Source organism: Euphorbia lathyris, chromosome 1, assembly GCF_963576675.1.
Source record: "Euphorbia lathyris chromosome 1, ddEupLath1.1, whole genome shotgun sequence".
NCBI classification, from domain to species: Eukaryota; Viridiplantae; Streptophyta; class Magnoliopsida; order Malpighiales; family Euphorbiaceae; genus Euphorbia; species Euphorbia lathyris.
In genome coordinates this window covers 92,873,674-92,886,810 of record NC_088910.1, presented here as the reverse complement: position 1 = coordinate 92,886,810, position 13,137 = coordinate 92,873,674, and the positions used below count along the sequence as shown (strand labels likewise).

At 35.1% G+C, this 13,137-nt stretch overlaps 2 protein-coding genes across 4 annotated transcripts; both read right to left on the bottom strand.

Annotated features, from left to right (window-relative positions):
* Positions 1–242: 242 nt before the first annotated feature.
* Positions 243–5,723, bottom strand: LOC136206971 (uncharacterized). 2 transcript variants are annotated; one of them, XM_065998197.1, is made up of 9 exons: positions 5,317–5,716; positions 4,885–4,931; positions 4,714–4,816; positions 4,059–4,145; positions 2,339–2,422; positions 1,366–1,419; positions 847–927; positions 637–682; positions 243–520 (listed from the first exon to the last, which is right to left on the bottom strand). In XM_065998197.1, exons 1-9 carry the CDS (start codon positions 5,590–5,592, stop codon positions 450–452), a joined length of 849 nt encoding a protein of 282 aa, XP_065854269.1. In that variant the 5' UTR covers positions 5,593–5,716; the 3' UTR covers positions 243–449. The 2 variants fall into 2 exon arrangements, with proteins under 2 accessions (XP_065854269.1, XP_065854277.1); XM_065998205.1 differs by lacking the exons at positions 243–520; positions 637–682; positions 847–927; positions 1,366–1,419 and adding an exon at positions 1,980–2,247 and having other exon boundaries at positions 5,317–5,723.
* A 431-nt stretch (positions 5,724–6,154) lies between these two features.
* LOC136206965 (uncharacterized) lies at positions 6,155–12,238 on the bottom strand. 2 transcript variants are annotated; one of them, XM_065998183.1, is made up of 13 exons: positions 11,831–12,238; positions 11,319–11,416; positions 11,114–11,200; positions 10,848–11,013; positions 10,013–10,726; positions 8,951–9,093; positions 8,653–8,847; positions 8,472–8,562; positions 8,209–8,380; positions 7,660–7,770; positions 7,482–7,578; positions 6,654–6,744; positions 6,155–6,565 (listed from the first exon to the last, which is right to left on the bottom strand). In XM_065998183.1, exons 1-12 carry the CDS (start codon positions 11,966–11,968, stop codon positions 6,693–6,695), a joined length of 2,064 nt encoding a protein of 687 aa, XP_065854255.1. In that variant the 5' UTR covers positions 11,969–12,238; the 3' UTR covers positions 6,155–6,565; positions 6,654–6,692. The 2 variants fall into 2 exon arrangements, with proteins under 2 accessions (XP_065854255.1, XP_065854244.1); XM_065998172.1 differs by having other exon boundaries at positions 6,155–6,507.
* Between the last annotated feature and the right edge of the window lie 899 nt (positions 12,239–13,137).

Sequence of the window (13,137 nt, the reverse complement as noted above, 5' to 3'; positions counted from 1 at the left end):
AATAGGAGCGTTTGGTTCGCACATGGGTAACAGAAATAAATTCAGAAACGGAAACAATGAGAAAGGAAACAAATGATCCTGAATTTCTCTATCTATTTGGTTCGGTTCAGGAAAGGGAATCATATACCCCTCAAAGTTCTAAACACATTATGCCAACTTGAACACAAAAGTATAATTAAGATAATAGACAATAAATGAGAACATATTTCAAGATGCAGTTCGTAGCGAACTGGCCCCAGATGTAATAAAAGAAAAACATCATTTTTTGATGAAATTGCTACATTAGCTTTCAGATTGTAGGTCATTTCACTACAATTTTCCATATATTTGTATACATTTTTTGTTTTCCTGTCCCTAGGAATTCTACATGTTAAAAAAATGACAAATTTCACAAGGAAGACTATGAACAAGAAACAGTAGGATTACATGATATCATACCATCAAACATTTCATGAAGGTGATGCACTCGCATTTACGTTGGATATAAGTCGGATCTCATATAGATTATTCTCACCCTCCCCTGCAAATTCGACATACATATGAATGAATTTACCAATTTCATTATCTCCAAGCATCACGGTTCAATGATTAAAAAAAGAATTATCTAGATAGAGAGAACTAAAACGTAAAGGTCACCTATTTCAGCTGTGATGTTTGGTCCAAAGAATGAAGTAAATTTTGCCTGCAAATGATATTTTTATTGCATAGATTTACTTAGTTAATGAAGCACAAGGAGGAAGAATCTTAAGCACTTGTCAAATCCCTAATCAAGAACATTTGACAAGCTTCACATCACAAACTCAAATGGTATTTTGATGAACTAACGGAATTTTTGCAATCATGTACCTTTCTCTTTTCAAAATCTGACAACTGCAAAGCTTTTGCCTCGAAAACTAGGACTAGACAGTATTTACCATCCTCTGTGACCTGAGATATGAACAAAAATTGAGTCTTAGAGAGATTATTAGTAGAGACTCGATAGCCTCGCCCAGAAAAGAATTGCAGGAAGCAAGTCATAGAATCGCCACTGAACACCCTGCTGGTCTGGCCCCTACTCTACCAAGATGGAGAGGATGATGAAAGAAAAAGGAAATGAAATGAATGGAGATCGAGATCGCCATATGTTTTGTGGCATAATAACCAATTTCAGACTCATGATCAATGAAATGGTCAATATCAATCGACGGAAGATGCTCACGCCACAAGATACTCATGCCACTAGCATTTATCTTCTCTTCTACCAACTAGATAACAATGCATAAAATAAAGAACAAGATGCCAAAACCAGCCATCCTTGAGTCATTCGGATAGTTCTTATAGGATATATTCAACTAATGTTGCTTCTGAATTATTAATCAAACACACCTCCTCACGGATCATTTGTAGAATAGGTGCACTCCTCCGTGGAATTCCTCCTCCCTGAGATGCAACCAGAAAATACATGATGCAGATGTAGATAAGTGTCATCCAACTTATCTTCCACATAAAAGTGCCACAAATATACCAAGTGACAGATTATATACAGTAAAACCTCTATATAGGAATACACTTGGGACCAGACTATTTGTATAACAATTTGGAGGTTATTCCTATATAGAGGTTGGTATAACAAAGACTCTCAGCACTTGGGACTAAACTTTTGTATAACAATTGGGAGGTTATTCTAATATAGAGTATTCCTATACAGAGGTTCTACTGTAATATAGAAATCTTTAAAAAAATGTCAACAAGATTGCACTAACCAGAACATCAACCATATAGCTAAGCTTCAAATGACCAAAAACTAGTTGGCTATTAGATATGAATTAATTCGCAAGAAGATATAGCTGCTACCATTTGGATTGATGACCAGCATTTATAGATCATGGAACTCAAAAATATTTATCTAGACCTCTGTTCAGTCCATCACTCCATAGCACACAGTTTATACAACGAAAAACTTGTAGCAATTACATAAACCAATGGGATAATAGCACAAGTAAAAGGTAAAAAGATTCAATATACAATGACTAAGGATCCAGATTCTGTATGGAATGAATATCTTATAACATAAGTGTGCCCTTATAAACTACAGCCAACACAAAACACCGAGGAACAAAGACAGCACAATATAATGCTTTCCCAAATTAAGGATTAGACAATCATTTTCACTTTTTCATCTGTTTCGTGAAATGTTATTAAAGGGCCTTGTTCTTTTAATGCCAGCAAAGAGGATTGTTGCAACACTTTCATAATGAATAGGCTGTCCTGTTTAGTAGATGAAATAGATGATAATAATCATAATAAATACTAAGAAATGGCGGGTGAAAAGATGGTATAAAGCAGTTTCATAGCATACCAGCCCATACTGGAAAATTCGTTTCAACGCCTCCTCCAAATGTTGCTCATCTCCATACCGATATCTTGTAACATCACTCCTTACCTAGTTAAAATGATGAAAAGTCATTCAATATCAGATTGTCCATCATTAATGCACATCATACATATACTCTTTTGAATAATCCTACCAACCGATAAGGGTTAAAGAAATTTAAAGAAAAAGACCACTGCAATTGAAAAATATTCTGGAAAAGAGGTTAACCAAACGAATTGCTTTGTGATTTTGTTTTATAAAATCGATCTGCAATTCAACTAATCAACCCATTTGGAAAAAAAAAATACTTACCAAGTACAAACATCCTCTAAAAGTAAAAAGTATTTGAATATTTTCTGTTCTTTAACTATAAATTCTAATATATTTGTTTACATTTAGTTTTTCATTAATTTAATGGTCAATTTACCCACGTATAAAGATAAAACGGATTGAATGTTGTTTGACACCTGAAATAGAAACATCAAACCAATTTATCCTTTAAGTGGGATCACTGGACCAATTTGCCCTTTCAAGTGGAAACACAAACCACTTTTACTCTAGAAAAATGGATGAAATTGACTATAAATTGACGAGTAAAAAGGTGCAAGTTAAGGGCTAAGTTGACCTTTTTAACGTTATGGACTAATTCGGTCTCGTATTTTTACTTTGACAGCCAAATTGGTATTTAATCCAAAGAAGCAGCACCTCTTCTACTAAAACCTTCCCTCTAACTGCATGCCATATTTAAACAAATACTGAGGCCCCAAAGCATATATATATATATATATATATCTGCAGATATTACCAAAACATCTCATTTTCATTTTCCTTGATCCCATATCAAATATAACCTTAATTAACTAAAGGCTGCAAAATACAGGATATAAGGAACTGGGTCAATTTTCTTCTCATGCTACTTTGTCATCCCAAGGGGCCATGCACTACACCTGGCATGGATTTGCATTGCGGACAATGAGGCACCAGCCCCCAGTACCTCACTGAAATGTCAATATATGTTGTTTTTCTTATAGTCGTCACTAAAAAGAAAGGCTTGCTTCCACTGTTCTACTGCGCCACAGAATTACTCAACGGGTATATGTATGGTTTCTGTTATTGCCCATGCTACTCCCATTAATGCTTTGGTTACTTGTGTATTATGGACAACTATTCATGCTTATATTTGATTTTTTCTTAGCAAAAGTCACACTTCAAATTCAATGGATTAGTGAAACTCATATAAACCTCTAAAAAAAATCAATGCGTGTAATTTCTCAGAAGAAATTGGTTACAGTCTACACAATCAACAAAGGACAGTATGTCCCACGATGCTCCCTATAAAATTATATCCTCGACTCTTCCCTGAACTACATAATATGGAGAAGGCAGGCAGCTTTAAGCCTCGACTAACTCCCATCCTTCAGATCTACCAGTATTTGGTCACAATTTGAAAGAATATGATAAGACCAATAAGCTATGGTTGATTGACAGGAATTTCCTATTAGAAAATGAAGCTGAATATAGAAGAAATACTAGACATGTAATAATCCTTTTTGTGTGTGTAAAAAGTAAGGGATCCTACTTCTGCACTTTCTTTCTTCCTCTGACAGTTAATTGCTTCAACACTAATCTAAGTTCAAATACTCTTCCTAATAAAATAACTCACAAACCTCCTAAGGAACAATGAATATCCAAATGATGAACTCACCTGTTTGAGGATTGGAGTAGCACTTGTTTCCCTTAACACTTGGGCATCAGCATAAGTCAAGCATTGAACTGGCTTCAGTTCTGCATACTGTATCAGTCAATGGGAAGCAACATCAATTTTTAGGGAGTTCTTTTTCTTGAAAGAGAAAAGGAAAAGCAGCTCAAAATCTGAAAGTGGAAAATTTTGGATGGTTTTAAAGCCAATATAAAAAAAAAAAAGGGAAACTAGAACTATATCCAACCAGATTGACATATAACAATGCATATCAAATTAATGAAAAATATCAATAGGCATTCCATCACTCTTTCACAAATCAGATATCTTAAATTACCATACACCTTCAGTATCTCAAATTATGTCTAAGGTCCTACAATAGTATGAAATTAGAAAGGTTGCCCTTCAATGCTCAATTGACTTCCAGAAAAATAAAAATACTTAGAGATGAATTCAAATACATAAAAAGAAACACAGTTTATGCTCAAACTCAACTAATTGGATCCCTTTTGTAATGCATATTCCTGCTTTCACAACTCCATAAACACCTTGGTCTCAGATTTTATAGCAAATCATAAAAGGAATATCATCTAGAAAACGCCACATGATGCATTTTCAGGTAATGGACATAAAATCTCAATCACAAAAGGAAAAAGTTTACCTTGAGAGCCATACCGATAATTGCAAGAGGGAAGCCATATGTAAGCATTATTGCAGACCATTCAGACCCTGGGAGGATATTAAAGTATGCCCCAAAGCCATACCTGCAGACCATGCGCAATTAGAATCCACTAGATGAATGTCAAGTGACATCAAAGAGTAAAGAACTCACGATAGGAGTGAAACCCCAAGTCCCAGTCCAATAACACCAAATGAAACCTGAAAAATTTGACAGCACCATCAAGTTAATTAAGGTAAGAGTCTTGAAACCAACAAAATTGAATTTCTTTTATGTCAAAATTGCTTAAAAGAGGTTAGAAAGAATGTGAATTAAACATTCTTCAAAGAATTAACTTAAAATTCACCCTCCAAATTTGGTTGAAGCATGCTTTCCCTTTTTTCCCTCTACAACTTATATATTCATAAAATTAAATTTCAAATTCCTTATCCAGAACAACCAATTCCGTTGCTCCAAAAGCAGCTCCTTAATAGTTTACAGTATTTTCTTCTTCAATAATAATTTGAGTATTGCTAAGTTGTTAAAGAGCGTAAATACGATAATATACTACTAATTTTGAGATGGCACTGAAAAAAGGAAAGAAACCTTAGCAAGAGAGAATTCATCATCGGGAACAGTAGCTTTCTCAGAAGAGGTAGAGACAGCAGAAGGTTGAGTTGAATCTGCAGCTCTAGTAACAAACACGAGCTTCGGATTGTTATGTCGTTTAGCACCCAACCTACAATCAAGACGAGGTGGTAGCAGGGCTGGTGAATGGGGACATACAGAGAGGAAGAAACGCCCGTCAGAGAATTTAAAGAAGGTTGATCTTGCCGGCGGTGCCACTGCCAGAGGTGACGCTGGTGTTAGAATTACTTTCATTTTAGTGTGCTTAATTCTGTTAGTTTGTGTTTCTCTCTCTCTCGATGTATATTATCTTGTGCGAGAGAAGAACGAGAGGTTACAGTTTGATGATTGTAAATTGCAATTTCTCAACCGCCAAAACTTTGATGACGTGCCATACTTCTTTCTCTACCATTTCCTTTTCTATATATATATGAAAATAAATTTTAGTCTTAAAGAAAAATTAATTTTATTATGTTGCATAAAATGGCTCAGTTTGATTTAAATTCTAACTTGAAAAAAATAGCGATGCTTATTATGGAAGTTTCGGAGAGCTATTTTTAATTTAAGAGCAAGTTTGATTTTGTAGTGTGGCATTATTGAGTGTTTACTTGATTAGTACTTCTGTATCAAGGATTTGTTATTTATTTACTTTTAAAAGCAATATTAACTTTCACAGGAATTAATATTAAACAAACTCGTGTATAAACATTTTCAGCAATATTTAATCAAACAGTGCTTAACTTTACAATTCTTGCATAATGTTGAAACATTATTTTGCAAAATTTATGTAAACTACACAGTTAATAAAAATAGAGGATATAGAAAAACAGATATATAACAAAGCTCTACTTTCGAGTCCGAATTTTTCCATCAGTTAATACAGATTTTCAGGCAAGGAAACTACGTACATCTGAAGGCTGAATGAGTGTTGCATTGCATATGCATACATGGGATAAACTAAAATGCCCTTTACATCAAGGCAGACTCACATACAACAGTAGTGAAGTTTGCCATCAGAGACCAAAAGGTCATATCAGAATCATTTTCCTAAATCATACAACAAAAAATCTTAATCAAAATGTTCATTAATATTGCATCAGAATCGTGAGAAGAGTTGTTTGAAGTCAAAATGTAGCAGTAGCAGCCAAATCTCCGAAAGTTCTCCATAATCTGTTTCCACATTCTCCAAAAAAAGAAAAATATGAGCAGATATTTTCCATTGAAAAGCCTGAGAATATAATCATGTTGAAACATTATTATAAATAATCATATTCTAACTATAATTATTAGATTTATCAGGAAACTGCAAAAGTTACCTTAGTTGAAAACTTGTTAGTGACATAATCTCAATAAAATCATCCTAGCAAAGGAACTGCAGCAACTTCTGGAACCCTTAACCTTTTTGTCCTGAAAATAAATAAAAAAAAAAAAAAACGCTTCAAGTATATAAAGAAGTAGAATATCTAACAAATTATATACTATATTAGTTCATTGATTATATTAACATTAACTTCAAAGCTGCAATGAGAGTTTATGCTCTTATATATATTTTTATATGCTATAACCTATGTTGCCCGGACACGGACACGGATACGGTATCCGACACGGACACGGATACAGGAAACGTCATTTCTATAAAACACAGGACACGGATACGTGGGGGACACGTGTAAATATTAAAAATATTGGGGCACATTTATAAATATTAAAAATATATTTATATATATGATTTTTTGTAATATAACTAAATAATTAGGAGCCCTATTTATATAGATGGATGGAGAAGTTTGAGAGTTTTTGTATTAATTAGGAGTTTCCCCCCTGTCCTTTGGAGTTTTGGCTCTCTAAATCTATCAACTATAACGAGTATCAGTGAAGTTGAACGGCTGTATAATTTGAATTTGAAGAATCGCAGGTTTTAATTTGACATTTGAAGAAGCGCAGGTTTTTTTTTCCTAGGACACGCGTATCCTTCACTGATACGCGTGTCCAACTTTCCGATATTACGGACACGGCCCCGACACCGTGTCCCTGGAGTTTCCGGCCGTGTCCGTATCGGATACGTATCCGACACGGGATACGCTAGGTCTATGGAGTGTCCGTGCATCAGAGGCTATAACATATATAAAGAGAAGTGCGCTCACCTTAAAGAGGAAATGTATTTCTCTATTCCTTCTTTCTGTTCAGCGCTGTAGACAAACCACTTCTCCTCAACTGGAACAGAATCCCAGATCCCCATATCTATACAAGAAAAATGAATCATTAGAACTAGAATTGCATCTTTCAGCCTCTTCACAAATCGAAATTAATCCAAGTCCAAACCTTGAAGCAAGATAACAGGTTCATTTTTATGTCCTTTTAGTCTCCAAAAGGCACGGCCATTGTCATCTAAAAAGAAAGGATCTGTTCTAACAGCATCAGATCTTGCTATCCCTGTCCATGCCATGCAAAGGCTGATTAGTGGCATATTTATCCTGAAAAGAATCTATAGAACCAAATTTCCATGTATGAAAGAAAAAAGCATGTATTGAATTACAATGCAGAATCCAGCTAGCAAGTACAGATTTTCTAGGATTAAAATGTTCCAACTTATAAATGATTATCTTCTCAAGTCAAAACAGTTGTCAGATACTAATTTTCATCACAAGTCTCCTATGCTAATTATGATATATATACAAAGAGATAATAGGACATAATTTTGTCTAGTATGTTGGTTAGATTTATTTCTGGCAATAATGACAGTTTTTTAAGCAGTTTAGATGTTTGCGAGTTTGCAAAATACATGGGCAACTTCCAGGTGTCCTAAAAAAATTATGCTAGAAAATGAAAATATTTTATAGTCTCCAATAACTTAAAAATTTGGAGCCATACTTTTGGGTGCCACTAGTTCCATAGCCTCCAACATTTCAGCATGAACTAGATCAGCTTCTTTTTTTATTTGAGAAATTATTTCTTGATGCTCAGATAGTGAGAGGATAGCACCATTTTTTGCCATGATGCCTTTAGCCACTTCATCCTGGATTTTCTGTTTCAATTGTTTCTTCTGCACAAAAAAACCAAAGGAGTGGAGCGATGGGAATGGCTATCAATTTCACAATTTACTTGGTAGCAAAAATTTGAATTTACTTAGATACCTTGTCCTTTGCAGCAAGAACCTTCTCTTTTGCTTCCTTTTTTCTTTCAACAAATTTTAAATCTTGATCATCAATCCAACTCCGCAAATTGCTACAAATATATCAAAGAGATCAGGGATTTAGAATAATCAAGAGAGAAATCAACATGGATTTAGAAAAAAAATTACACATCCTTGCTTACTTGGTACTAAGAGCTTCATCACATAGAAAATTCAACAGCTTCAACTTCTGTGAGGCATTTAACGAAGCATATCTCTGATTACCATCAAAAGAACCAGAGGAGAGTTCATCTGACATGAAATTGCAATTCGAGACACATTTTTCAAGAGCTTTCAGCCATGAAGTTGTTCCATTTTCTGCACTTAGGGTTGAGGACCTGCACAAGAAATCACAGATTACAGTATTAACTATTCCATTCACAGGATTGGAAAGCAAGAGACAGAATGAGAGAACAAATTCAAATGGGGAAAAAAAGATACCCTTCTCCTATATCCTCTAGTATCAAGGACAAAAGTTTGATGTGAAACTGCACCAATAACGAGCCTTGCAACCGGCGCCCTCTACGGTAATGCACAATTTCTCTAATTAGAGCTTCAGTTTGCCCTTTCTTAAGATCGAGCGCCTAATGACATAAGAAGGGTAACTACAAACATATAAACAAATGATGACAGAAAAGAAAGCATAAAGATGTGCAAATAGTTGAATGCTTAAAAATGATTACATTGTATATCAAGTACAAGTGAACATTTGATTTTGAGTTACCTAATAAATTGTTGAGCACTTGGTTCATAATTAAGTAGATAAGGAGTTCAAAAATCAAAATCGCTTATAAATTTATAAAACACGAGACATTGCATTTAAACAAAGTGATTCATGGTCCTACCAGCTCAGTTACACAATAGTTGACTGGCCTCTCACAGTTCACATAGTTTGGAGTTTAAATCCCTAACTTAGACTTCAACTATGAGAAGAACTGTTAGCAACCAGATATTCATAAACAACAGTCACGCAAAGAAGGTAAAATAGAACAAGTTAAGAGTTTTATCTAATAACTTCCCCTCTGTTTGTAGTAAGAATCGATGATAAAGGAAGAACAGGGACAATAGCCAAACAGGAAATTAAAAATGAATTGAATAACACTCTCTTCAATCCCCAAAACAATCATAAAGGATTATCCCTCTCTGTTACTGGGATAGATCCAAAAATTGCAATAACAAACTCTCCATACTCTACTGCCTCCTTAAGTAACTGTTTTCTCACCCATCATCATTCTAGATTAAACCTGATCCAAACAATTAACAACCTGACCTGTAAACTCTTGCTCTGTTCTCTACATTTATCCCCTAATTCAGTCTTACACTATGAGAAGAACTAAAACAAATATCATGGCAAATGCAAGGGAATAATCCAAATTGTCAAAGATATGATTTTATGAAAATTTATTGCATATTGAAAGGATTTCATTTATTCTAGAGTACACGTCACTGGCAATGCACAAATCCATATTTGGCTCAGTGATTATAAATAAAATTTCTTAGTACCTGACCAAAAGCAGCACAAAACTCGAATAATTGCAATGCATCTCCAGCAACTTCATTAGGTAAGTCAATCCCTGCTACAGTAGTTAAGCTGGTGCCAAGTGGCAATGGAATGGCATCGTCAACCATTTTTTTACTCGGAATGGCATAGTCAACAATTTTGTTACTCGGAAGCTCTGTGATGCACTTGTTAATTTCACATGACTTGGTAGATTTCTCTCTTTTGGTTTCAACATTATTATCTTTAACACCATCCGGAACTCCTCCAATTTTGTTCTTCTCAGCCTGATCATTCATAGGTAGGCAAGCAACAACCTTTGGCATTTGTGCCGTAAACTTCACTTTGTCAGCAATATTACAGCATTCAGAAGTTTCATTCATCTTTAATCCACTTGGAGCATTTTGAGGTTCTCCAACAGATTTTATATCTTCTACAGTGACCCCATTCTTATTATTTTTCTTTAATTTTTCCTTTATCTTCACTTTGTCTTTTGCAACCTCCTCATCAAGTCTAGGTTTCTTGTGACTACTTGCCCCTAAATTATGCTCACCATCACTGTTACCTTTATTCAGTTCCTGCAATCCTTTCCTTCTCTTTTTCATAGATTCTTTCACCATACAGGTTTCTGTTAAGTTTTCAGGATGTGAACTCGCGTCAATTTTTCCATCAAAAGAGTTCTCCTTGCCTGATTTCATTGGCGAATCAATAATTGACGCCTGTACATAAAAAACATTAAAAAGAAAATCAATTGTAAAAATCAATATACAGATTACTGAATCACTTCCATCAACCAAGCAGCATAACATGACAGTTAAAAGTTATAAAGCATTGTCATACCTTCGGAGAAACAGGATTCTTTGATGAGACAACCACATCTTTTGCAATTCTCTTATAACAGAAATTTTCAGAACCTTTAACCTTCAGCAGTTCCGAGACGGAGGAAAATCCATTTTCCTTTGCTTGGCGCACAAGAATACCAGTAGGCGCATGTCCTCTTTTCTTCCTGAATCAAATTGTACTATCAGGTCAGGTTCATCTACAGCACATGAAAAAATGGCAATAACAGTTGAATATTTTAAAGGGAAAAAAAAAAGACAACTTACATGCAGAAGCTGCAATTGCAAATGCCCCTACACCTAGGGCATTCCCAATCATCCAATAATGCTACTTCCTCGGCTTTCTCTCCATACCTAATAACATTATCAAGCAACATTCATCAGGAAAAAAAAAAATTATATACACAACAAATCCATGGCCTCCGAATAATGCATTAGATCATGATGCATAATTTAAGCAACAAACTCCAACCTGTTCATTAGGCATTTGTGGCAGTATTTAATGGGACAAGGCTTGTCACCTTTGTGATGCTTGCATCGAGCTGCAAAATCTCTTGTTTTTTGACGGCACTTCAATAACGAATATGAGAATAAGAATCCAAGAAATAAGTGCAACAAATAAACTACGATCGTCAATTTAGGACTTATTCGACATTATAATTTCAAATAACAAGGGCGTAGTAAGTTCAGTAGCGACCTGAATACTGAGATTTAAAAAAAGAGAGAGAGAGAGAGAGAGAGAGCACATTTTCTTTCATTTGTGACTTTTCTCATCAGCTTAACTGAAGGATCAAATTCAAGACCAAACAAAAAAAGTTCCAGCTACAATTTCAATAAAAACAAATGCCTCAAAGGGGTCAAGAAAACCATAGTTGATAAGCTAAAATGAATTCAGATCCAAATGCCACAAAGGCTCCAATCATGACAGCCAAAACAAAAACCAAGAATTAGGTGCTGAAAGACAAGTGAGAGAGAGAGAATTACTTGGTGACAAGTCATGCCATTATCAGAATCATAAATCCTACCACCAATAACGCGAACTCCAGGGCACTTAGTTCGACTCTTCTTCCCCTTTGGAGAATTAACCGGGCTGCTCTTTGAAGCCGGAGAAGAACCAGCCATAACAACTGGAACTGCAATTAGGTAAGTGTACCCAAACTGAGAAACAGAGAATATGGAACGTTGGAGGGTAAATGAAGCACCAGTAGACTAGAAAATAAAAACAGTAGCGGTTTCTTTCGTTTTCGATTTCTTTTAAATTTTGGTTCCCTCTCTTGTGTAAAGGCGGGAGAGATTTGAAAAACGGAATAATTTTGGGGGCAATATACGAATTTCGTGGATTTGGGTTTTGGATTTTTGGAGGGTAAATGAAGCGCCGCTATAATTTTAGGGTTTTTTTATGGAACTTTTTTGTTTTTTTAGGTTATCATTAAACCAAAAATAACTGTATGATGACATGTTAAAGGAGAAATTTTACTCTACGCCGGGCATACCACCGAGAAAAAGTGATGTGGTATGCCTGGTCACTTAAAACATGACATGTGTATAAAAATTCACAGCTCATTAAAAATTGCAGCGTAAAAACATAGAATAAAGATTTATTTTGGCTATAACCAGGGCTGTAAATGAACAAAGCCGTTTATGAGCAACTCGGTGATCGGCTCGATAAAAACTCGGCTCGACTCGGTTCGATTTGTAAACGAGCCGTTCATGAACACGATTTACTGGCTCGGTTCGTAAACGAGTCAAGCTTGAGCAGGCCAAAGCTCGGCTCGAAAGCTCGCGAGCAGACTCGATTATAACATTTATGAATAAATTTTAGTTTTGTAGAAAACTATATAGTTTTGTGTTAGTTCACAAATATTTAAACTTAATATTATTTCATTTGCTATTAGATGAGTTCGTTCACAAACATAATAAATGAGTAATAAACGAACTGCATCTTGTTTATTTATTCACGAACTTTGCTTGCGAGCTTGTTTATGTACACAATTAAAGAGTTATTTGCAAGCAAACTTCACAAATATAATTAACAATTTACTCATAAACAATTCATGGTTTGATAATTTTCTTAATGTACCAAATCTAAAAGAGGATTTTGGGCTCGAAACAAGCTCGAAGCTCGGCTCAAGCTCATTGAGCAAGCCAAAACTCGGCTCGGACTCGGCTCGTTAATTTTATAGCGAGCTCGTTAATTTTGTAGCGAGCCGAGCTTGAACAGGCCAAAGCTCGGCTCGACTCGATTACAGCCCTAGCTATAACACACTAATAAAGATTAAAAATTTTAATAA

Coding starts and splice junctions, on each gene's coding strand:
- LOC136206971 (XM_065998197.1), bottom strand. CDS start 5,592: ATGAAAGTAATTCTAACACCAGCGTCACCTCTGGCAGTGGCACCGCCG. Junction 4,932..5,316: donor ATGAATTCTCTCTTGCTAAG/GTTTCTTTCCTT, acceptor CAAATTTTTCAG/GTTTCATTTGGTGTTATTGG. Junction 1,420..2,338: donor GAATTTTCCAGTATGGGCTG/GTATGCTATGAA, acceptor GTTGCATCTCAG/GGAGGAGGAATTCCACGGAG.
- LOC136206965 (XM_065998183.1), bottom strand. CDS start 11,968: ATGGCTGGTTCTTCTCCGGCTTCAAAGAGCAGCCCGGTTAATTCTCCA. Junction 9,094..10,012: donor TTTGTGCTGCTTTTGGTCAG/GTACTAAGAAAT, acceptor TTATGTCATTAG/GCGCTCGATCTTAAGAAAGG. Junction 6,745..7,481: donor AAATACATTTCCTCTTTAAG/GTGAGCGCACTT, acceptor ATTTATTTTCAG/GACAAAAAGGTTAAGGGTTC.